Raw genomic sequence first — 18,946 nt, 5'->3', positions numbered from 1 at the left:
AGAAATTAATACGGGCCAATCTCTGTCTCTTTACAGTATCTCTCCTACTTTCCTCTGCATGTGCTTGCCTGACCTGTTCTTGTTTTGTTCTCTCACTCTTTGACTGTGAAGGTGGAGGTGGTGGCTGGCAAGATGAGACTCTACTTCCTCAGGCTGGGAAGTCCCTTCTGGAAGGTGGAGAAGGGGGTCAAGCTTGTCCCCCAGCACTAGCCAAGCTCCAGTGGGCCACCTCTGGTGGCTTCGGTGGGGGAGGAGGAGCTTGTACTTCTGGTGGAGGAGGCGGAGGCTACAGAGGTAGGTCTGTTGGAGGAATAGTCATGCTGTCTAGTTTTGTACCCTTCAGAGCGCCTGCAGTTAAGGGCTAGAGCTCTCAGTGCAGAGGTACACTACTGCAGAAGATGATTCACAGATACTTCAAGCTGAATGGTATGAAACCTGCCCTACTCTCCACCATCTCTCTTTAATTGGGGAAATCAAGGTTGTAGAAGTGTTCCTGCGTGATTTAGTATTTGGAAGGTGTGCTGAATCATCCCTTCATTTGTCCCCAAGTTGCCCAGGGAAAATGTTCCATTTCTTTTTTCTGTTTAAAGCAAATATATTTTTACCTTGCTGAACTGAGAAACCTACATTGGAAAAAGTCACTTCACTAGCCTTGGTACTGGCTTGGCTGGGTCAAGTGAGCATTTATCCATCAAGGACGCTATACATATTAATCTATCCCTGGAAGGTTGCAGAATGACCCCAGGTGACAAGAGCCAGGAACGAATGCAGCCCTTCAGAGGCATCACGTTTTTGCAGCATGCAGCACTGATCAGCTAGCCATACTCTTCTTTCCCCAGGGGGACATGCCTCTGATAATGATGATATCACAGCTGGTGGGCAGGATGGCATCTCTTTTGTGAACCCCATTGGAGAGATCTTCTTGCATCCCCTGGCAGGTACAATATACTACTTCTTATTCTTCTTAGTTCTTTTCTTCCTCCTTCTTCCTTCTTCCTCTCTATTTCCTCTTTCCTGATCCCTCTCCTCCTGTGTTTGCTTTTTATGGATTTCATTCAGGCATATGTCACTCTGCAGGCCAGATCTTTAGCTGTGGTCATTTCTTTAAATACATCTATAGTGCTCTGGGACTTTTTTCCTCTCAATCTCTAAGCCAGGAGAGACACCAGTCATCAAGTTCAACTGCATATCCTCAGTCCCAGACATTTCCAGGTCAATTCACTTCAAGACCTTTCTGTTTGCTTGAGGGAACCAATCTTTTCTTCCCTCCTGGCCCCTCTAAGGTTTCTGACATGTGTCCACACTGTGTTGGGCTATCTGCTCTGCTGCAGAGAAGGAGAGAAGTTGTAGGTACCTGCTCTATTTTTTTTCCTTACCGGAACAATATGGGAAAAGCTAAACTAAACCCGCCTGTTGTGTTTGGTTCCTCATTCAGCCATGGAGAGTCACGGTGAGGTGGAGGTTCAGATCTATCTTAACTGCAGCCACTGCCACTCAGACAACTGTAAGCGGGACCCTGACACCAACCTGCCAGTCTGCCAATGTGAGATGGGGGCTGTACTAGCCAACGACAACGTCACCTGCACTGGTAAGATGTGGAATTTTATCCTCATTGCATAATGTCTGTATTCTTTGTTTCGTCTCTCCTCCTGGCTTTTTTGATGGTCAAATCCCCAAGTTACAGCTGGTGGCTCCAGTGAACACTGTGTTATGAGAAATGTCAGTCAAACATATGACTGAAAATTCCTGATGTCCTTTCCTTACACGCTGAGCTGCATCTCTATCAACATCTCCAAAATTCAGGTTTAGATTAGGTAGGAGGTAAAATATCTGTAAAGAGACACAGTGTAAATTTCCTGAATGGGCACAGTGTATCAGATATTTAAGCATCAATACCTTTCCGGTATAACATACCACCTACTGCTGAGTTATTTAAGCCACAAATTACTTCCTTCCACAGCAGGTTCCCACTGTGCCTGTTCAGCTGATGTCTGGTATTCACTGTTATTTCCTGACACAGTCTCTTGCAACTCCAAAGCATCAAGACTGTAGAGTTTCATCTTGGTAGCGGTGGTGTTACCCATTAATAAAAAACTGGAGAATGGATAAGCAGTCTGTGTTTTATCAGTTAGTTTGCTATCTTCACAATGTTTTTAAAATTATTTAGGTATTTTTATAACCTCCAGGGCTGTAGAGGGATTTGCTGTAATTTTTATAAGATGGTCTGGCTGTGATCTCTGTATTGTTTTCTGAAATGGGAGCAACCTTGAGAGGGATGCTTTACAGTTTTCTGATTAATGCACCTCTATTTTTTTTTCCAGTGCCCCAGCGTCCTATCCCAGAGGGACACCTTCCTCTCCCACTCCTTCTAGCTGTGGTGGCTGTGATTGTGGTGCTTGGAATGATCCTCTCTTGTGGCAGCCTATCTATCAGTAAGAAACACTTACTCCTTATCACCCTTTGACTTGGCTTTTCCCAGTTAAATTAGACAAAAAGAGACTATCCAACCACATGCTACTACTTTTAATACTTGGAGCCAGAGTGTTGTGGTCTCCCAAATGGATGAGAGGGACAGGGAGAAAGAAGTCATAGGAAACATCACCACCCCACAGTTAGGCACAAGCATAATCCCAAAGGGCAAGAACTGCTCTGTTCTGGTATTTGCTACAGAGAAAAGAGCTTGCAAAGCCCTCTTAGCAGGCATTTCTTTAGCAGCCACTGCTATATACGCTGAAGTCAGTCTGTAATTAAACATATAATTAATTCAGGGAGATGGTATGCTTTTTGGGATTCGATGCCAGCAAGGTGTCTTGTGGAGCAGCCTTTCCTCAGCCAATGTACAAAGAAGCAGAGGAAACCTAAGTTGCTCCCAGGTGATTAGGACTCTGTAGGACTAAGACTGCATATCCAGTATTAAATCACTACAGAGCATGGAGAAGAGTGTGATACTGGTAAGCTAAAGATACTTCTTGAGTATTTATAATTACGGAGTTGGTTTCTTTCTGTTCTGTGTGGCCAGCATTGTGTTTTCTCTCCAGGTGTTGTCTTGTTTGTGCATTTTTATTTGTCTCCCCACCCCCAGTTTATCACCTTAAGAAGCAGCAGCTGGAAGGAGCCAGAGCACGACTGCAGAGCCCAGAATATAAACTGAGCAAAATCCGCACATCAGCCATCATGACAGATTACAACCCCAACTACTGCTTTGCAGGGAAGGCCGCCACTCTGAGTGAGCTGAAGGAGATCCCACGGAAGAACATCTCTCTGCTTCGGTAAGGCTTGCAGCAGGGGTTGCTCTCTGGCACAGGACAGAAAATGCAGCCTGAAGCAAAGGCAGAGGTAGGGCTCACATGCTTGTTTTACTCATCATCAAGTATCCAGGACAAGAAAACGAGGGCCACCTGTCTGACTAACTGGAAAGCACGTAGTCCAAGCCAGCCAAAACATGACAGATGTGACACTTACTATGTTCTCGAAGATATTTTGATTCCATAAAGTTCTCAAGCAGAAGTATAAGTTCATGAGTCTCCTGTTCCCTGTTCCCACACAAAGCATAGGGCATTTCACCTCTGTGTTTTTATATGATGTCCTGGATTACACTTGCCACCTGGTAGTAACTCCCTTCCAAATCTGTAGCAGTATTTCTTTTTCAGCATTTCCTGTCACAAGGAAATTTCCTGTCACAAGGAAATACATGCTAGGTTGCTCTTCAGCTCCATGCCATCCAGATGATATTGATCAAAGTTATGTAAACTTTAGAAGGAAAAACTTGATCGTTCTTATGTGCTGTCTTACACCATCTCCTGAAGACATCAGCTTGCAGCTACCTTATTCTGTTGTTCTCCAGTTCTTTCTTGCCTTGCTATTGCCATACTTGGTGATAGGACCCTAGGATTGAGCAGGCTGCTTTATTTGTTCAGAACCAGCAAGGATCCAATCTCCCTGCTTTAGTGACAGTGACAGAAAATACTGAGAAGTTATTTTCAGATGCTTTGAGATTAAAACAAAACTCTGTTGTTGATTCCATCTCTTACAGCAGGTTCTATTCCTGTTCTTGGACTGGATGAAGAGAAGAGCTCAGCCAGTGCTAGATCCGGGGACATAGTAACATCTGTTCTCTCTTTTTTTCTTCCAGGGCACTAGGACATGGTGCATTTGGTGAGGTTTATGAGGGGACCGTGGTAGGCATTGCAGGGGATCCCAACCCTCTTCAAGTGGCTATCAAGGTCAGTACCCACAAATTTCTTATACAACAATAACTGCCCATAAGAGCCATATTATCTTATTACTATTCCAGTTGGAGAGTCACATTCATCACATGCATAATGACATATGCATGTGTGTGATGTAGGTTTCCACACATTGCTGCATCCGGGAATTATAAACTGATTTTTAAGCTGTATGGCGCTAGCATCAGGTTGAAAGTGAAGCATCTGTCTTGTTTGCTGCATGCCTAACGGCTGTAAGTTGTGATCTAACTAGGAGGAGAATCTAAAAAGGGCAATCTCTTTTGTAAACTCCATTCCCGTTGCTCAGGAGAGATAGAATCAATGCCCTCAGATGGGAAGTTGTGTGAATTAGTCACCTGGAGACTGCATAATATGATTAGTTAAAATAAAATAACAAATTCTCTATCAACATAAATAAATGTAGCTCCCTTGAAATCAGCACAGAACCATCAGTTCACCCCAGCAGAGAATCTGCCACAATGGCTTTTCTGCCACAATGATTTTTATAGATCTGAGTAGCCAAGAAAAAAAGGAACTTAAGGGGAAAAAAATAGCAACAAGCAGACATTTTGGGGGCATTGCGGACTAGAAGGGGATTTCTAAATCTTGTATAAAGAAAAGAAAGCCCTGGCAAATATTAGTGTGAAGCATTTATGTGACAGCAAACAGTAAACATTTATAGTAATGTTTATATATTATTACTTCTGCATTTCAGTGGTTTTGAGTGCTTTCTCCTAAGTTTTTCACATAACATTACCATATTTAAAAATTTGTACTGTTTCTCAATTACATTTCCTTTATACTGAGAGTAGTGTTTGTCTACCATATGTGAAACTTCCAGGTAGTCTCTTAGTATTGCAGTGTTAAATACACTGCTGTGAATATATATTGTGATATCATGCTAATTTTGATGACATTAATGGCAGGAGATAACAGGCTGGTTTTCTGAGAAATTACTGCTGTTGCCTCAGGATTTGTCAGTTACTCAGCCCAGAAGTTAGAGATGCTCATAGCCTGCTTTTGTTCTTTTATAAGCTTGTGACTCAGAGAACTGACTCTACTTCTATGAGTTCAGCGCAAAACGTAGATTTCATTAATAAAAAGAAGTTCTATTGTTATTCGTCCTGTCTTTCAAAACCCTCTTTAAAAAAGAAAAAAAGTGAAAGGATCATGCACTATGGCATTTTGTTATGAACTTCCCTGTGCCACTGAACGAATGTGCATGAAAACCCAGAGCAGACACTAGCAAGCAGTTGTAACAGCCCAACCCAGTTTCACAGTCCAGACTGGAGGAAGCACCACAGCACAGTGGCAAACAGAAGTAGATCGGCATGTTGTTCAGTTGTGATAACCCAGTGAGGATGTCACCGGTTTTGCAAGTCTTAGCAATGATGGCTACTTGTTAGGGCCCTGTCTGCCCGCCTGCCCCCTTGTTCACCCAGTTCCCTGTAAAGTGAACACCCTGAACATCATTAAAAGGCTGCTTTTCTCCCTGGCTGGAAACTGGTAGAGTGTCCATGGGGCCCAAGCTGTGGCCGTGCTCACCTTGCTCTATGATGGAGCGTATCAGTCCTGATCTGACTTTGCAGAAGAAGCAGGTGCAGACTGGGAATAAATTAAAAAATATATTTGCAACATACTCCACATATTGTTTGTGAGTATTCCACCAATTTAATAGATCATCTGCACTGTCATGTGTGAAGCAATCACTTATTTGAGATAGCACAATGCAACCCTGTCTTCTGTATCCCACACAGCTGATGACAAGAATTGTTTCCATGCCAGCCTCACGACGCTGAGCAGTAAACGTCCCACCTCTCTGCGTGCAGTTTGGCAGTGGGCACTACACACAGCTGTGGCCAAACCATCCTGTAATGTTAAAACAGTGGGCACAGTAGCAGGCGTTGCTTCTACTGCTGCCTGCGCTCTCAATTCATGTTTATCATTGGCAGATGCTGTCCAAATCTGCTGGCAGGAGAGAAAGCTGTAAGGCCACGTGACACAATTATTTAAATCATGTGACTGTACGTGTCGTACGACATGGAAGCATGTGTTGCAACGTGGACATATAGAAAAGGGAGAATAAATTAACACCTGTCATTTTAAAGTGCTTACTAGATTTGTAATTCCCCAGCTAATGCCTTTCTTGATGTGTACCTGAAGCTATTTTGCTCCAGAACACTGCATATAGTTAAATGCACACAAAAAATCTCCAAGTAGGTCACCAGTTTCCTATTCTAACTTTAACTACCAAATGGGTCACGTGCAGTCCAATAAACTGGGCACTGAAAAGATGAGGCCCTCCTCGTAGGTTCCTGAAGTCATTCACGTGTTACATGCTTGTTCTTTTCTGTTTTTTTTCTTTTTTCCTTTGGTGGTCACCTAAATGTTCTCAATTCTTTGGTGGGGTGGTCCTCACCGTCTTTACTTCTCAACAGACCCTGCCAGAAGTCTGCTCTGAGCAGGATGAGATGGATTTCCTGATGGAAGCATTGATTATCAGGTATAGTTTAAGGTTTTTATACTGACGGTGGGCAGGGGGAGAAGGACTAATTCAGGTAATAAGAATTATTAATCCACTTGCTTGGGTTTGGAAAAGAAATCCAGCCTTATTTTTCACCAGATGGCATTTTAGTAGCGTATGAGTTACTGGTTTCAGCTACTTGTTCATCTCAAATAAAGTAACTGAGGTTATTTTGTTGCACATGTGTTGTGGTTTAATGCCAGTAGGCAGCTCAGCACCACGTAGCAGTGGGATGGGGAAGAGAATCAATAAAAAATTCTGCTGGTTGGTTCTGCTTGTCATGTTCAGAGGACTAAAAAGGCACAACATTTTTGTACAAACATGTTCTGCGTTTGAAGTGTTTTCCTTTTCAAGGAATCCCATTGCCATTTTACTAAGTATAAATCATATCCTGAAGCCCTTGCTAAAACAAATTTTCAATGATGAAATGGAAAGCAATAGGAAAGCTAAAGTTTAGAGCCACCTGTGCAGTGACTCAGAGGTTCAGCCTCTGCAAGACCAGCAACAAGGTGGTACAACACAGGCTTTGTGCCAGGGAGGTAAGTTTTTAGGTTTGGATGCTAGGGCTTAAACTATATTATCTCTTGCAAATAAGAGAGTTTTTATAAGAGCAGGTTTGGCAGCTGAAGAAGGAGAAAGTGTGAAAAGCTTTTCCCATTGTGGCTTTCAGGCAGTAGCTAAGCATACATGCAGCCTTTTTGCTTTTTCTATTTGTAGAACTGTTTGCCATAAGTGCGTGCTTTTTGCAGTGAAGGTCCTGGGCTTTTACCCTTTTTTTGCACAAAAATAGCTGAGTGAGACACTCTGAAACCTGTGTAGGGATAAGAGTGAATATGGCTCTGCGTGTGTAGCTTGCACAGGTGGAACACAGCCCTTCTCCCAGTGTGGCCACTTCTCTTAGATGTGTTCTGGCTTTTGATGTCTTTGCAAGCTTGGCAGAACCTTTATAGGGTCTCATCTGCACGACAGTGGGGGGTCAGATTATAAGATCTGTAAAACCTGCCTGGAAAAGATAACAGACAGCCATTCCTATTACCACCTGTACTTTAAGTACTCCAGTCTTGGAATTTACTTCATTAACCCAAATCCATAAGCTTAAAACAGTAGTATAGTCAAGGGTGACTTTAAAATAACAGTATAGTCAGGGTTGATTGTAAGTGATCAGAATTTAGGCATTTTTAATTTGTGCAACATGAAGTTCCTCTTCTCATTGTCTGGCCCAGCTTATACCTAGATCCTGTTTTTCTGCTATTAAAGCATGAATGTCATGACATAGTGCCGCTTCCTAAAGTCTGCAAGAACCTTGGCAGCTGAACAGGAGGTTAACACTGATGTATGTTTTTTTAAAGAGCAATTTCAATCAGAGTGCTTTGATTCACTTAGTAGCACATGACCCTTTCTCTTCCTCAACTTCCTTTCCATTTTTAGTTCCTGTATTATCCAGGTAATCACCATCCAAGGGAAGATGCTGCTTTCTAATGACTGAGTCTTAGTAAGCTTCTTGACAGTCTCAGTTTTCTTTTGTAAGAGGCAGAAAGCCATCACATAAGCAGCTGCTGCAGTAGGTATTAGCTGAGCCCCTCTTCAGCAGACTAGATACTGAACTGAGTCCACCAAACTAGACAGCAGTATATTTAAAATAACTAATGCTGAATTAAAATCCCCACTGGTCAGGATTTTGTTTCACAAATGCCAATAATATTTGCATATTTGAAGTGCTTAGCTTTCTTTCCCCTCTCACGTCACCCCCATGTTTCAGTCAGTGCGTCCATTAAATTCTCTCTTCACAGACAGGAGGCTCTGCTTTACTTTCAGCTTTTCATACCTTCTGTTGAAAGGTTTTCACGGGCAAAGCCAGGCATAACCCTGATCTTGGGGCTGTCATAATCAGAGAGGCATTTTGATATGGCTGAAGTAGGAATTTGTTTGGTAACTTGCACTGCATCAGGATTTGCTTCAATCCAGGTTGTCAAAGCTCAAGGCACAGTGAGTGTGATGGATGCTGGCCAGGTGCTAATGCTGTCTTTCTCTTTCATGTTGCTGTGATCTTGGCTTTCAGTAAGTTCAATCACCAAAATATCGTGCAGTGCATCGGTGTTAGCCTACAGACGCTGCCTCGCTTCATTCTGCTTGAGCTCATGGCTGGAGGAGATATGAAGAGCTTTCTTCGGCAGAATCGACCCAGGGTGGTGAGATAACTTCCCTGCTAGGCTTGTGGTTGATTTTAGTACAACTGTTTGTATTTTTTTTATGAATTGGATAAAGGCACTGAAGCCAAGCAGGGCTCTGTATGTGTCTCAGCTCCTACAAACTTCTGGATACATACGTCTGTTTGTTTGATGTAAGCAGATGTCAGTGAGAGCAAATGAAAGCAGTGCCAGAACTCCAGTCTATTAGTAGCTGAGGAGGAAAGAGTAAAATCCTGTCCTGCCATTCCAGAGTTCTCTGTCAGCTGAACTACAAATTAAGGGGCTTTCCTTCCTCAATGTCTGCCTTGTTTTCTGTGCACTGTGATGGTGTGTGAGGAGCTGAAGTTGTAACAGTGATGTGCAGTAATGGGAATTTGTAGCACTAGGTCCTCAGCAGGTGTGTATCAGCACCATATGGAGATGCGCAAATTTATACTAGTTGAAGAGCTGAGCCTGCATGTAGCACTGTGACAGGGATTTAAATCAATGCAAATGAAATTATCAAGTCAAATATTTTTGTTTAAAAAAACCCCACCTTTACAAAAAGCTGTCATGAGGGTTTCTGCAAATTACCTCTGATTTCTAATACTGTATTGATGCCAAGCAAGTACAGTGAATATTTGGAATTAGTTGCAGTGTTCTTATAATGAATAGCTGATTCCAGATGTGTGTTCTTGCTTCTTAACAGTGTGATCCTGGGCACTTCTGTTAAATAAGTATATATCTCTGCTTGAGTGGAGACTTCAAAAAAAAAAAGAAGAGTTAGGCCTGATTCTACGTTATTTCTTGTTGTATTGAGGTGCCTATGCTGGCTGCCTACAGGGGCAGGAGGAGGCTGAGTGGTGCCTCATGTACTCCCTACACCACATGATGCAGTTGCACAGCTTCTCCTCCACGCACACATACACCTCAGATAGTTATGACAATATAGCTTCATGTGTTTATACTCCTATGCTGGTATTAACATGTTGTTAAAAGATCAGGCTTAATCCCTTCCTCATGCAGGAGTAAATATACTAATTAAATGCACTTACAGTGGTATAACAGAACCCAGATGGAGGAGTTTGTATATCTTTATTTTTGGCATTTATAGGGAAAGTGGTACAATTTCTGAGAGTAGATAAAGTCTGTGGGCAGCAGAGAATAATAAATACTCTTATTTGAATATTATGTATAGTTGTAGTGTAAAGAACAGTTATTTTTTAAATATCATGTGAAAACAAACCTGCTACTGTGTTAGCAGGTACAATATTTGTATAGCAAATACAATATTTGAAGTCCCCTTAGTACTCAAAAAAATGTCCCTGTACACCTTTTCTGAAAACAGAACTAGCCCCATCATTAATGTATTTCACGACAAGTTTCCTTGGCTGCAGAGAAAATGCATGTCCCTCAGTCTTCTGACAGAGGGATCCCAGAGCAGAGATAAGGTCTGGAAGTCTGTGGTTCTATTTCTCCTCCTTGCTCTTAATTTCCTCTCCAGAAATGCCTACTTTATAACTATAATAATTCTCCCTGGCAGATGTCCAAGAGCTTTGTACAATAATTTGCCTAGCCAATAAAAATAGTGCTCAATGGCTGTAGTGTATGTTATGTGGTTTGAGCATGAGGAATTACAGCAATAACAGCATCCAGAAACAAAAGCAGCCTTAAAAAGAACAATTTATTTGATATCTCTCGGGCTTTTGATCAGCAGTGTAGTAATTTCTCCCCACCCTTCCTGAAAGCAATACAGAAGTTCCTGGAGAAACACCAAAGAAATCTCCCTATGGGGAAATAAATGATGGGATGAAAATAAGCAGGGCTCCTGGAGAAAGACTTCTTTATTGTTCTCAGTTAGGGAAGCACAGATGGTGAAGGGCTAGCACCAGTCCCGGAGTCCTGTGGTAAAGCATCCATTTTTTGCATACTGCTCCTGAGGGTAATCTCTGTCCTTCCGCAAGAATGGATAAGCTGATGAATGCTGACTGCTGGTGCAGAGGTGTGCACTCGTGCATCTTCGCTCTCTCTCTGAGTTCATGTGCTAATTTCTGTTGATAATTTATCAACTCACTCTTTAAAAGTGCATGGGTTTTTTTCTCTCCCATCTCACCTTTTAAACCTGCTTGTCTTGATTTCACAAAGTCCAACACCAGTAGGGAATAGTTCTCTCCCACCCCCTTTACTAGGTTATTCAGGCCAGGCCATAAATCTCTCGCCAGCTTGCACTCATGCACTGTGCTCAGGAGAAATGAAATTTTCTGGAAGTTTTTTGGCTTAAATAAGAGTTTACTCATATTCTAACTCTTTACTTTGATCTGCTTATGTTCCTCTTTGCTCCTGACTCATTTAACCCTCCCCCACCCTGTATGTATATCTCTCTCTTTCCCTTCTTCTGCCCTTCGCTGATTATCCCCTGCCTGAAATATATTCTTCTACTCCACTATTCTTCCCTTACCATTTTCTGTGTGTCCTTTTCCAGAACCAACCATCCACGCTAACAATGCAGGACCTGCTGAACATAGCTAGGGATATTGCCTGCGGCTGTAAATATCTGGAAGAGAATCATTTCATCCACAGGTGAGGAGAAACAGTCCCTTCTGATGTATCTCAAGGTGTGTGAAGCTCACACAGTTTCTATTTGCAGTGGATTATACAGACCTAATCTCCAGCGGGGAGACAGAGATTTCCTCTACCAGTGCAGGCCTGTGCTTAGATGTCCGGGCTGGTCTCACTGGTTTTTGGTAGGAGTTAGGCTCTGCACTGCTGGGGAGAAAGGAATCTTCTGTTCGCAGTGAACATTTTCAAGTGTTAATTTTCAGGTGCCTACAATGTAGACACATTTGAGATTAGCCCCGTAGTCCACTAGATGGTAGTGTCACTCTGTGTTAGCTTGTAAGACAATAAGGTATCATTTCTCTCTTTTCTGATCTCCCGGTCTTGACTTAATGTTTTCCCTATCCCATCAGCACAGGACATCCCATCATAGTTGAGCCATTGACTAGAGAAGGGTAGAAGAGGGACAATAGGAGGTAAAAACACAACTCTAAGGCTTCCTTCTCAGCTCAGCAGCTGACCTGCTGTGTAGTCTTGGGGAGCCCATATTTGTCTGTTCACACCTCTTTTTCCTCTTTTGTAGAGCAAAAAAATGTTGATATGGCAGGCTTCAAAGAAGAATAAAATATTATAGAAGAGGTAAAGGTTATTATAGGTAGCCTTTTAAAATTCCCAGTTGGATATTGGACTCCTTTGCTTCTGATTGAGTTGTTTCAGCTCATGTTCATGTTCAGTTGCATAGCGTGCAACTGGAGTCCTTCCTGAGTATGAACTCCATGCTGAGTTCAGCCCTTGTGTGTAAAGGAAAGGAGAGGCCTGCACACAAGAGGGTCACACAGGCTCTAACTAAACCGACGTGCAGCCTGGAGTTATGCAAGTAGACAACTGATTCACGTGCGTGCACAAGCATGTGTACGTATGCATGACATTGCACAGAGCAAAGAGGCAGAGCTAGGAAAGAGTGAGTAGAGACTGGAGAAGCTGAGGGAAATGAGTGGCAAGCAGCAATCAGTGCAAAAAGCCATGAGACTGAGATATGGGATATGTTATGGCTTTATGATTAGAGCTTCTGAGACAGTTTTCAGTCTCCTTTGTATTGGAACAGTAAATAAGTTCCTTTGAAAAAAAAAAAGATTAAAGTTTTCTGTCATTAAAAAAGAGCAGTAAGAGCATGCAACAAGTTTTCACTCTTGGATCTCTTAATAAGTACATGACAGGATCAGTATTCTAATTGGAAACTTCAGAGTTAATCGCTACAGCATTATTTTTAAAAAATCCTTACTGTAATAGTAATATCCTTCATCAACCTCCACCCACCCTGATCTGTGGAATTTATGATAAGGGCCAATTTTTGCTTGTGCTGCAAGAAGTCCAATAGAAAACAGAAATTTTCTCCACAAGCGTTTTATAAAACCAATTTTCATTTCTCCTGTCAGGTAGATGTTCCCTGGTTTTCTTATCATATGTCACTGAGCCCAGCAGTCATCACATAAAGCTTCTAATATTTATGTCAACAAATGGACAGGCCAGCTGTTATTGCTCAGGACCAATCTCCATTTCAGAAGAGAAATGGAAGAAACTAGTGCTTGACTTTTTTAACAGCAGCATATCACTTTTAAAAAAATAAAGTTTTTTTTAAAAAAAACCCCTCTGGGTCAGTTTTTGCATTGTTTGATCTCTAGTATAAGCAACCTGGGAATGGACTTGTTTTGTTTTAGCCAACAATTCAGGAAATTGGTATAGAAGGAATTTCATTCAGGTTCTGTATTAGTATTTTGTTAGTGATGTCAGTATTACTTAGAGTGGGTTGGGAAGGGAAGGAGGTTATCATTACAGATAACAGGTATCCTAGGGGGACAAGGTAGTGTAGTGGGCTTGTGGAGATGTCACTAAGGGCAGGTCTTGTCATTTACGAGTCACAGCTGATGATGGAAGAGAAAGCTGAGCTTGACTTCCAAATCCTGTGGGATTTTTCAAGGCTGGCAGTGGGAAGAAACATATGAGTTGTTCAAGAAGCTCATTTTTCTTGGCAGTCAACAGGACCCCCACAGTGCTATGAATTTTAATGAGTTCCTTTTCAGAATGCGTATTTAAAATGAACACAAATCCTTCAGTCTTGGCCATGCAGTCATCACTGCCATTTGTCACAAGCTAAACCTGCACCCAGCAAATGGCTGCTCCCATATGTAGCTTTGCTTGGTTCCACAGGAGATATCCAGAAGCAACAAAGCAACAGTTTACCGAATCTGGTCCTACACTGACTTTTCAAGCAGTTTACTAAGACTACCCAATAGCATCACATCTGTAACTGATGGAGACACTGCTGACATGCCACTCTTTAAAAAAAATAGAGCAAGAAAGAAATCTGTCATAATGTGGTTGAAGCAAAAGAGGTTGGGTCTGTCCCTGGTCTGATACTGACCCTGTTTTCTGCCTTAGTGACAGGAGATGGGAGGGGGGAGTGCTTGGAAAACACTGGGTAGAAAATGTAATGTAAATGCAGTTTAAGAATTATGGTTAATGAAAATTATAATGTAGCTGGCATTATTTCTTATTTTTAATAAGGCTCTTTTCATTTGTGTAAAGATGACTCAACTAAGACTTGCATGACTGGGTCTAATATTCTTTCTTTATTCCTTTAGCTACTTAAGAGTTTAGAATTAGAATTAATAATTTATTTTTTTTAAAAGAGATATAGCTGCAAGGAATTGCCTTTTGACCTGCACCGGAGCAGGACGAATAGCCAAGATTGGTGACTTTGGGATGGCCAGGGATATTTACAGGTAAGTGAAAGGCCATTTCAGTCCTGTGAATAACTCAGTAATCGGTATCATTTTGACTGGTTTGAACTGTCTCATGGAATCTGAAGCAGTGGAACCGTCCATTATGTGTCTGAATTTGATTACCAGTTAACTAACTGGAGTTAACAAATTTGCCTACTAGCCAATACACTTCAACTGTGTTTATTCCAGACTGGGCCCCAGGGAACACTGCAAACACATGTGGACACTAAACCAAGCATAGGCAAAATTTATTAGCTAGTTGATCATAAATAATATTAAATTAAAAAAAAAAAAAACAACCATAATTCTCAATTTATGATGTCAAGAAGACTTGCTGCATCAGCACCCTGTGCAAAGCATTGGCAAATTTGATGTCTTCAGCTGTGCACCTACAACATCCTCAGTTTCCATCCCAGTTGCAAAGAGGATATAAAATACTGCTTCAATGCACTATTTGTGTTGATGACTTTCCCTTATTCTCACTTGGCCCCCAGTGCTGCATGCAATCCCCAGCTGCTGTTGCTGTGGTGATAAGATCTTTTATATATCTGAGCCCTTTCAGACTGTGTGACATTCTCCATGCATTTTATCTTTCCCAGAGCAAGTTACTACCGCAAGGGAGGAAGAGCCATGCTTCCTGTCAAGTGGATGCCACCAGAAGCTTTTCTAGAGGGCATTTTCACCTCCAAGACTGATACCTGGTAACAAATGTCTTTTAATCACTTCTGCTACTCAGTGGTAAGAGTCAAGAAATGTAGTGCTCAAGAAAAAAATGTCTGCCTAGCAGGAACCTTAAAAAATGTCAGAATTTCCCAGAAAAATATTCGAAGTCTTCCCTCTGCATTCAGTAGAAGCATGGCTAAAGAATTCTGAGTAAGAATTAAAAAATCTAATGTAAATGGAGGTAATCAATATTCGCTATACATAAATGTAGAGTATCATATAAAGGCAAGCAAGAAGTGAAGAGAGAAAGCAGTTTAGATTCCCAAGAAGTCTCAGTTAAAAATCTAGACAAATACCATCAGACACTTCCCTCAACCCTCAGTATCTGCCACTCAGTTTCTATCAGTGACGAGGCCTGCTTATGTGTCTTGTAAATGACTCTCTGTACCACCCAGGATTAGTCTTTTGTAGAATTTTTTTCTGTTCTATATAAAATGACAGCAGATTTAATCAGAAGTCCTTGCTGGTTGCTGAGGAAACAATATTTATATATTGATTCCTCATGTAACTTGATCTTTCTTTAAAATAAGCACCCCCTCAATAGTAGCACATTCACACACAGGTGCTGGGGAATGGAAGCTTTCCAGTTGCTTAAGAACACCTCTCTCCCTATACAGTAGATTCTTCAAAATACTGTACTGAGACATTCCCTTAAATGCCACACTGACCCAGTTTCCTGAAGTTGTTAGTGATGCCAGAAGACGAGGGATTGCTTATCAGCGCCTAACTGTGAGCAGCCAGTACTAAATATTTTGAAGGAAAGTGCTGCAGTTCCTGTAATAGCCTATTATGAGTAACATGCGTGTACTGGAAATTTCTTCCACCTTTGCAGCAAATAGTGACTCTTGACTTCAGCAGGGTCAGAATTTTCTGGCAGAACCTTCTTGACTCCCCTGGGTCTAAGTCAGACATTATTTTCGGTGGCACTGCCTAACTTAGCCGTGGATGTAAAGAAGGAGAGCAACCGTATCATGACAAAAAAATAAATGCTGCTGCCTTTCAGTTTCACTGGATGTCTCTTACTTGATTTTATTCTTGAGCGTCCTGTTCCCAAACACTGATTCCAACACCTCGAGTCTTCCCAAGTAAGGTAGGAATCTCCATGCCAGATCTAACAGTTCTTTTCAGTTAGACCATACATAGCAAAGGATGCTCTGGCATTTCCTGCTCTAGAAATAACAAATGCAGCAGAAAGAACAATTTCAGAGTTATTCAAATACTTTGAAACCTCTGCAAAGCTACTTTTGGAGCTTGAGCAAAGGTTTTGATTGATTGGGTTTTTTTATATCAAAGTTGACTCATAATCATGAGAATTGCACATTACTGTGGTTGGCCTACAGCTTCGAAAGGTTGTTGCTGTGGTGTTACCTACACAGCTTTGTGGCAGGTTTGTGGAGCACAAATGAAACCTAATTGGGATTGTTGGCTGGTTTCTGACACAGGTCCTTTGGTGTGCTTCTTTGGGAGATTTTCTCTCTAGGCTACATGCCCTACCCTTGCAAAACCAATCAGGAAGTGCTGGAATTTGTCACCAGTGGAGGAAGAATGGATCCACCAAAAAACTGTCCAGGGCCAGTGTAAGTATTTCCTTACTCCCACAAGCCAAGAGGTAGAGGTATCAAACAGGTTAGACAAAGGCAACTAGACACCTTTAGTCAGGGAATGGTGATTGTCCCCAGTGCTAGATGGGTATTAGTGAATGTCTCTTGAGCCGTGCCTCTTGTGTATAGCTTAGAGCACTATAGGATTTTCTTTAAGTAGTGGTCCCCTAATGGCTCAGGATCCAAGGATGCAGAAATGACATGTCCACTTCTGCTCTCCTCCTTTGGGCCACGTACCGAGTACAGTTCCTCTGGACCCGTGATCGCTTCATACTGAAACACATTTTACATCTTTCTTGATTGATGCTTGCTTTTTTTTTTTTTTTTTACTTATTTTAAGGTACCGGATCATGACACAGTGCTGGCAGCACAGCCCAGAGTATCGGCCAAACTTCTCCACAATCCTGGAAAGAATCAAGTATTGCACACAGGTATTGGTCTTTAGTATCCAGGTGAATGATAATCCATGGAATGCCAACTATCCAAAGGCACTAGGTTTAGTGCCCAAAACAAGTGAAGAGTCCTGACAGACTGATCTAATTACTTTCCCGATTGCAGTGGTGCTGTTGGCTCAACTGGTCTTTTCATTTGGGTTTTCCTGTATCCATCCTCACTCTTCCATCTTCAGCCTAACCAAAATGAGATTATACTGTTCCTGTGCAAGTGGATGCTTTCAGCTCTCAGCTTGTTCAGTAGCAAAGTGTCCTTCATTTTGTGGTAGAAAGGTATTTAGAATCTCTTTCAAGGTCCATATTCTGATCTTGCCTAATGTTGCTCGAAAGCCACAGCTGAGTTGATATGGAGTGGAGCGGGGGAATGAGATGGCATGGTGAGTTCACCATCTGGTAGCATTTTACAGCTACAGGCCTGGATCCAACCTCCCACGGGAGAAATTATATACTAAATTATATACTATACCCCCAGCTTAGCCACTGATATCAATAAAGCACAGCCTCTGCTCAAAGGAAAGCATGTAAATGAGAGAGCATTTTTGCAAGTCCTAACAGCATGTTATATCCAGACGGCACATAGCACCTTGTACGACGTGCAGGAATATTGCCCAAACCTGATGTCAGCCTCTGCCAAAAGCTTTTTCGCTCTCATAGCTATTCCTCTGAAAATGCAGGTGTGCCAGTCACCCTGGAGGTGCTCAGGGTGTAACAGATTCTTGTCTCTCTTTTTCAGGACCCTGATGTGATCAACACTGAGCTGCCCATGGAGTGTGGCCCTGCACCAGAGGATGAAGGGAGTACGGTCATGCGCCCAAACATTTCCAGTGGGATAGTGCCCCTGTTGGTAAGCCCTTCTCGCACACCACAGACAACGCCTAGAACACTGGACTCCCACCATGCTGGGCACAAACTTGCACAATGTCCACAAGAGCTACTGGTGGAGAACCTGAGCAACTGGACTGCTCGAGGGCCCAGCCTGCCATGCCTCAGTGATTTCAACAGCGGGTCCTGGTTCCAGCAGACCTCGAACCAGAAGTTGGAGCTCAGCAATCCACCAACGCACAGACTTAAAAACAAAACGAAAAATCTTTGGAACCCAACCTATGGGTCATGGGTACTAGAGAACACCTGTCACTTCAGCCCCAGCTCCAAGCTCAAAGCAACTCCAGAGCGGGAAGATTCAGGCTTTGATGGGAATTGCAGTTCTTCTAGCTCTCGGGCATCTCCAGCATCTCCAAGTCGGAGCAACTGCCCTCACCTGGATATCGGTGGGATTGAACTGGTGAAACTCCAGACTTTCCCCTGCGGCAATGTAAATTATGCTTATGATGACCTGTGCTATAGCACTGACCACCAGCCATCAGCTTTAGCAGAGGTCAGAGCAGCTGTGCTAAGGAGCTCCATTCCGCATAGAGATGAAAAGCCTTTTTATAAAACAGAGAAAACATCAAGAGAGAGGGACTCTGGTCTGTCTTTGTCAGATGACCTGAGTGTTACTCCAGTATAACAGAAACGGTTCTTCCAAAGATCAGGGAATGTGTGTGTCTGGAAGGACTGCTTCCTATTTCACTTACTTCCTCCATAAGTTCCTTCGAATGGGTGATGATTCAACATCAGCAATGTTCTGCTTCCTCCTTCTACCTGCCGGATCCCCAGATCATTAAAGACGATCATTTCTATCTGCCATTTCTATCTCTGTCCATCAAATGTGTTCCACTGAACCAGCTTAGCGGTGGAGAACCATGGCATTGTTGCTCTGATTCAGAATGCAATACTTAATGAAAGGACTCCTTCTCAATCTGCTCAGGTGAAAAGAAATGGACCTACCATCCAACCGCAGCATTTGGATGGAAATAATGACCAACACAGGTTGCGCTTCTTTCTGACGGAAGAAACCAAAAATGCATGCTGTG

At 42.4% G+C, this 18,946-nt stretch overlaps 1 protein-coding gene across 1 annotated transcript in view; it reads left to right on the top strand.

Moving 5' to 3' along the window:
* The window catches only part of LTK (leukocyte receptor tyrosine kinase), a 98,309-nt gene extending 79,769 nt beyond the window's left edge, over positions 1–18,540 (top strand). Inside the window, exons 16-29 of the mRNA XM_009277607.1 lie at positions 112–294; positions 840–938; positions 1,436–1,588; positions 2,322–2,432; positions 3,083–3,269; positions 4,133–4,223; positions 6,665–6,729; positions 8,810–8,939; positions 11,401–11,498; positions 14,165–14,257; positions 14,857–14,958; positions 16,423–16,557; positions 16,922–17,012; positions 17,767–18,540. Coding sequence (XP_009275882.1) covers positions 112–294; positions 840–938; positions 1,436–1,588; positions 2,322–2,432; positions 3,083–3,269; positions 4,133–4,223; positions 6,665–6,729; positions 8,810–8,939; positions 11,401–11,498; positions 14,165–14,257; positions 14,857–14,958; positions 16,423–16,557; positions 16,922–17,012; positions 17,767–18,540 — 2,312 coding nt within the window. The remainder of the gene's footprint in view (positions 1–111; positions 295–839; positions 939–1,435; positions 1,589–2,321; positions 2,433–3,082; positions 3,270–4,132; positions 4,224–6,664; positions 6,730–8,809; positions 8,940–11,400; positions 11,499–14,164; positions 14,258–14,856; positions 14,959–16,422; positions 16,558–16,921; positions 17,013–17,766) is intronic.
* The last annotated feature ends 406 nt before the right edge of the window (positions 18,541–18,946 follow it).

Source organism: Aptenodytes forsteri, unplaced genomic scaffold (genome assembly GCF_000699145.1).
Source record: "Aptenodytes forsteri isolate BGI_AS27 unplaced genomic scaffold, ASM69914v1 Scaffold146, whole genome shotgun sequence".
Lineage (NCBI taxonomy): Eukaryota > Metazoa > Chordata > Aves > Sphenisciformes > Spheniscidae > Aptenodytes > Aptenodytes forsteri.
The sequence above is the reverse complement of the archived record's forward strand: the minus strand, read 5'-3'. Positions and strand labels throughout refer to the sequence as shown.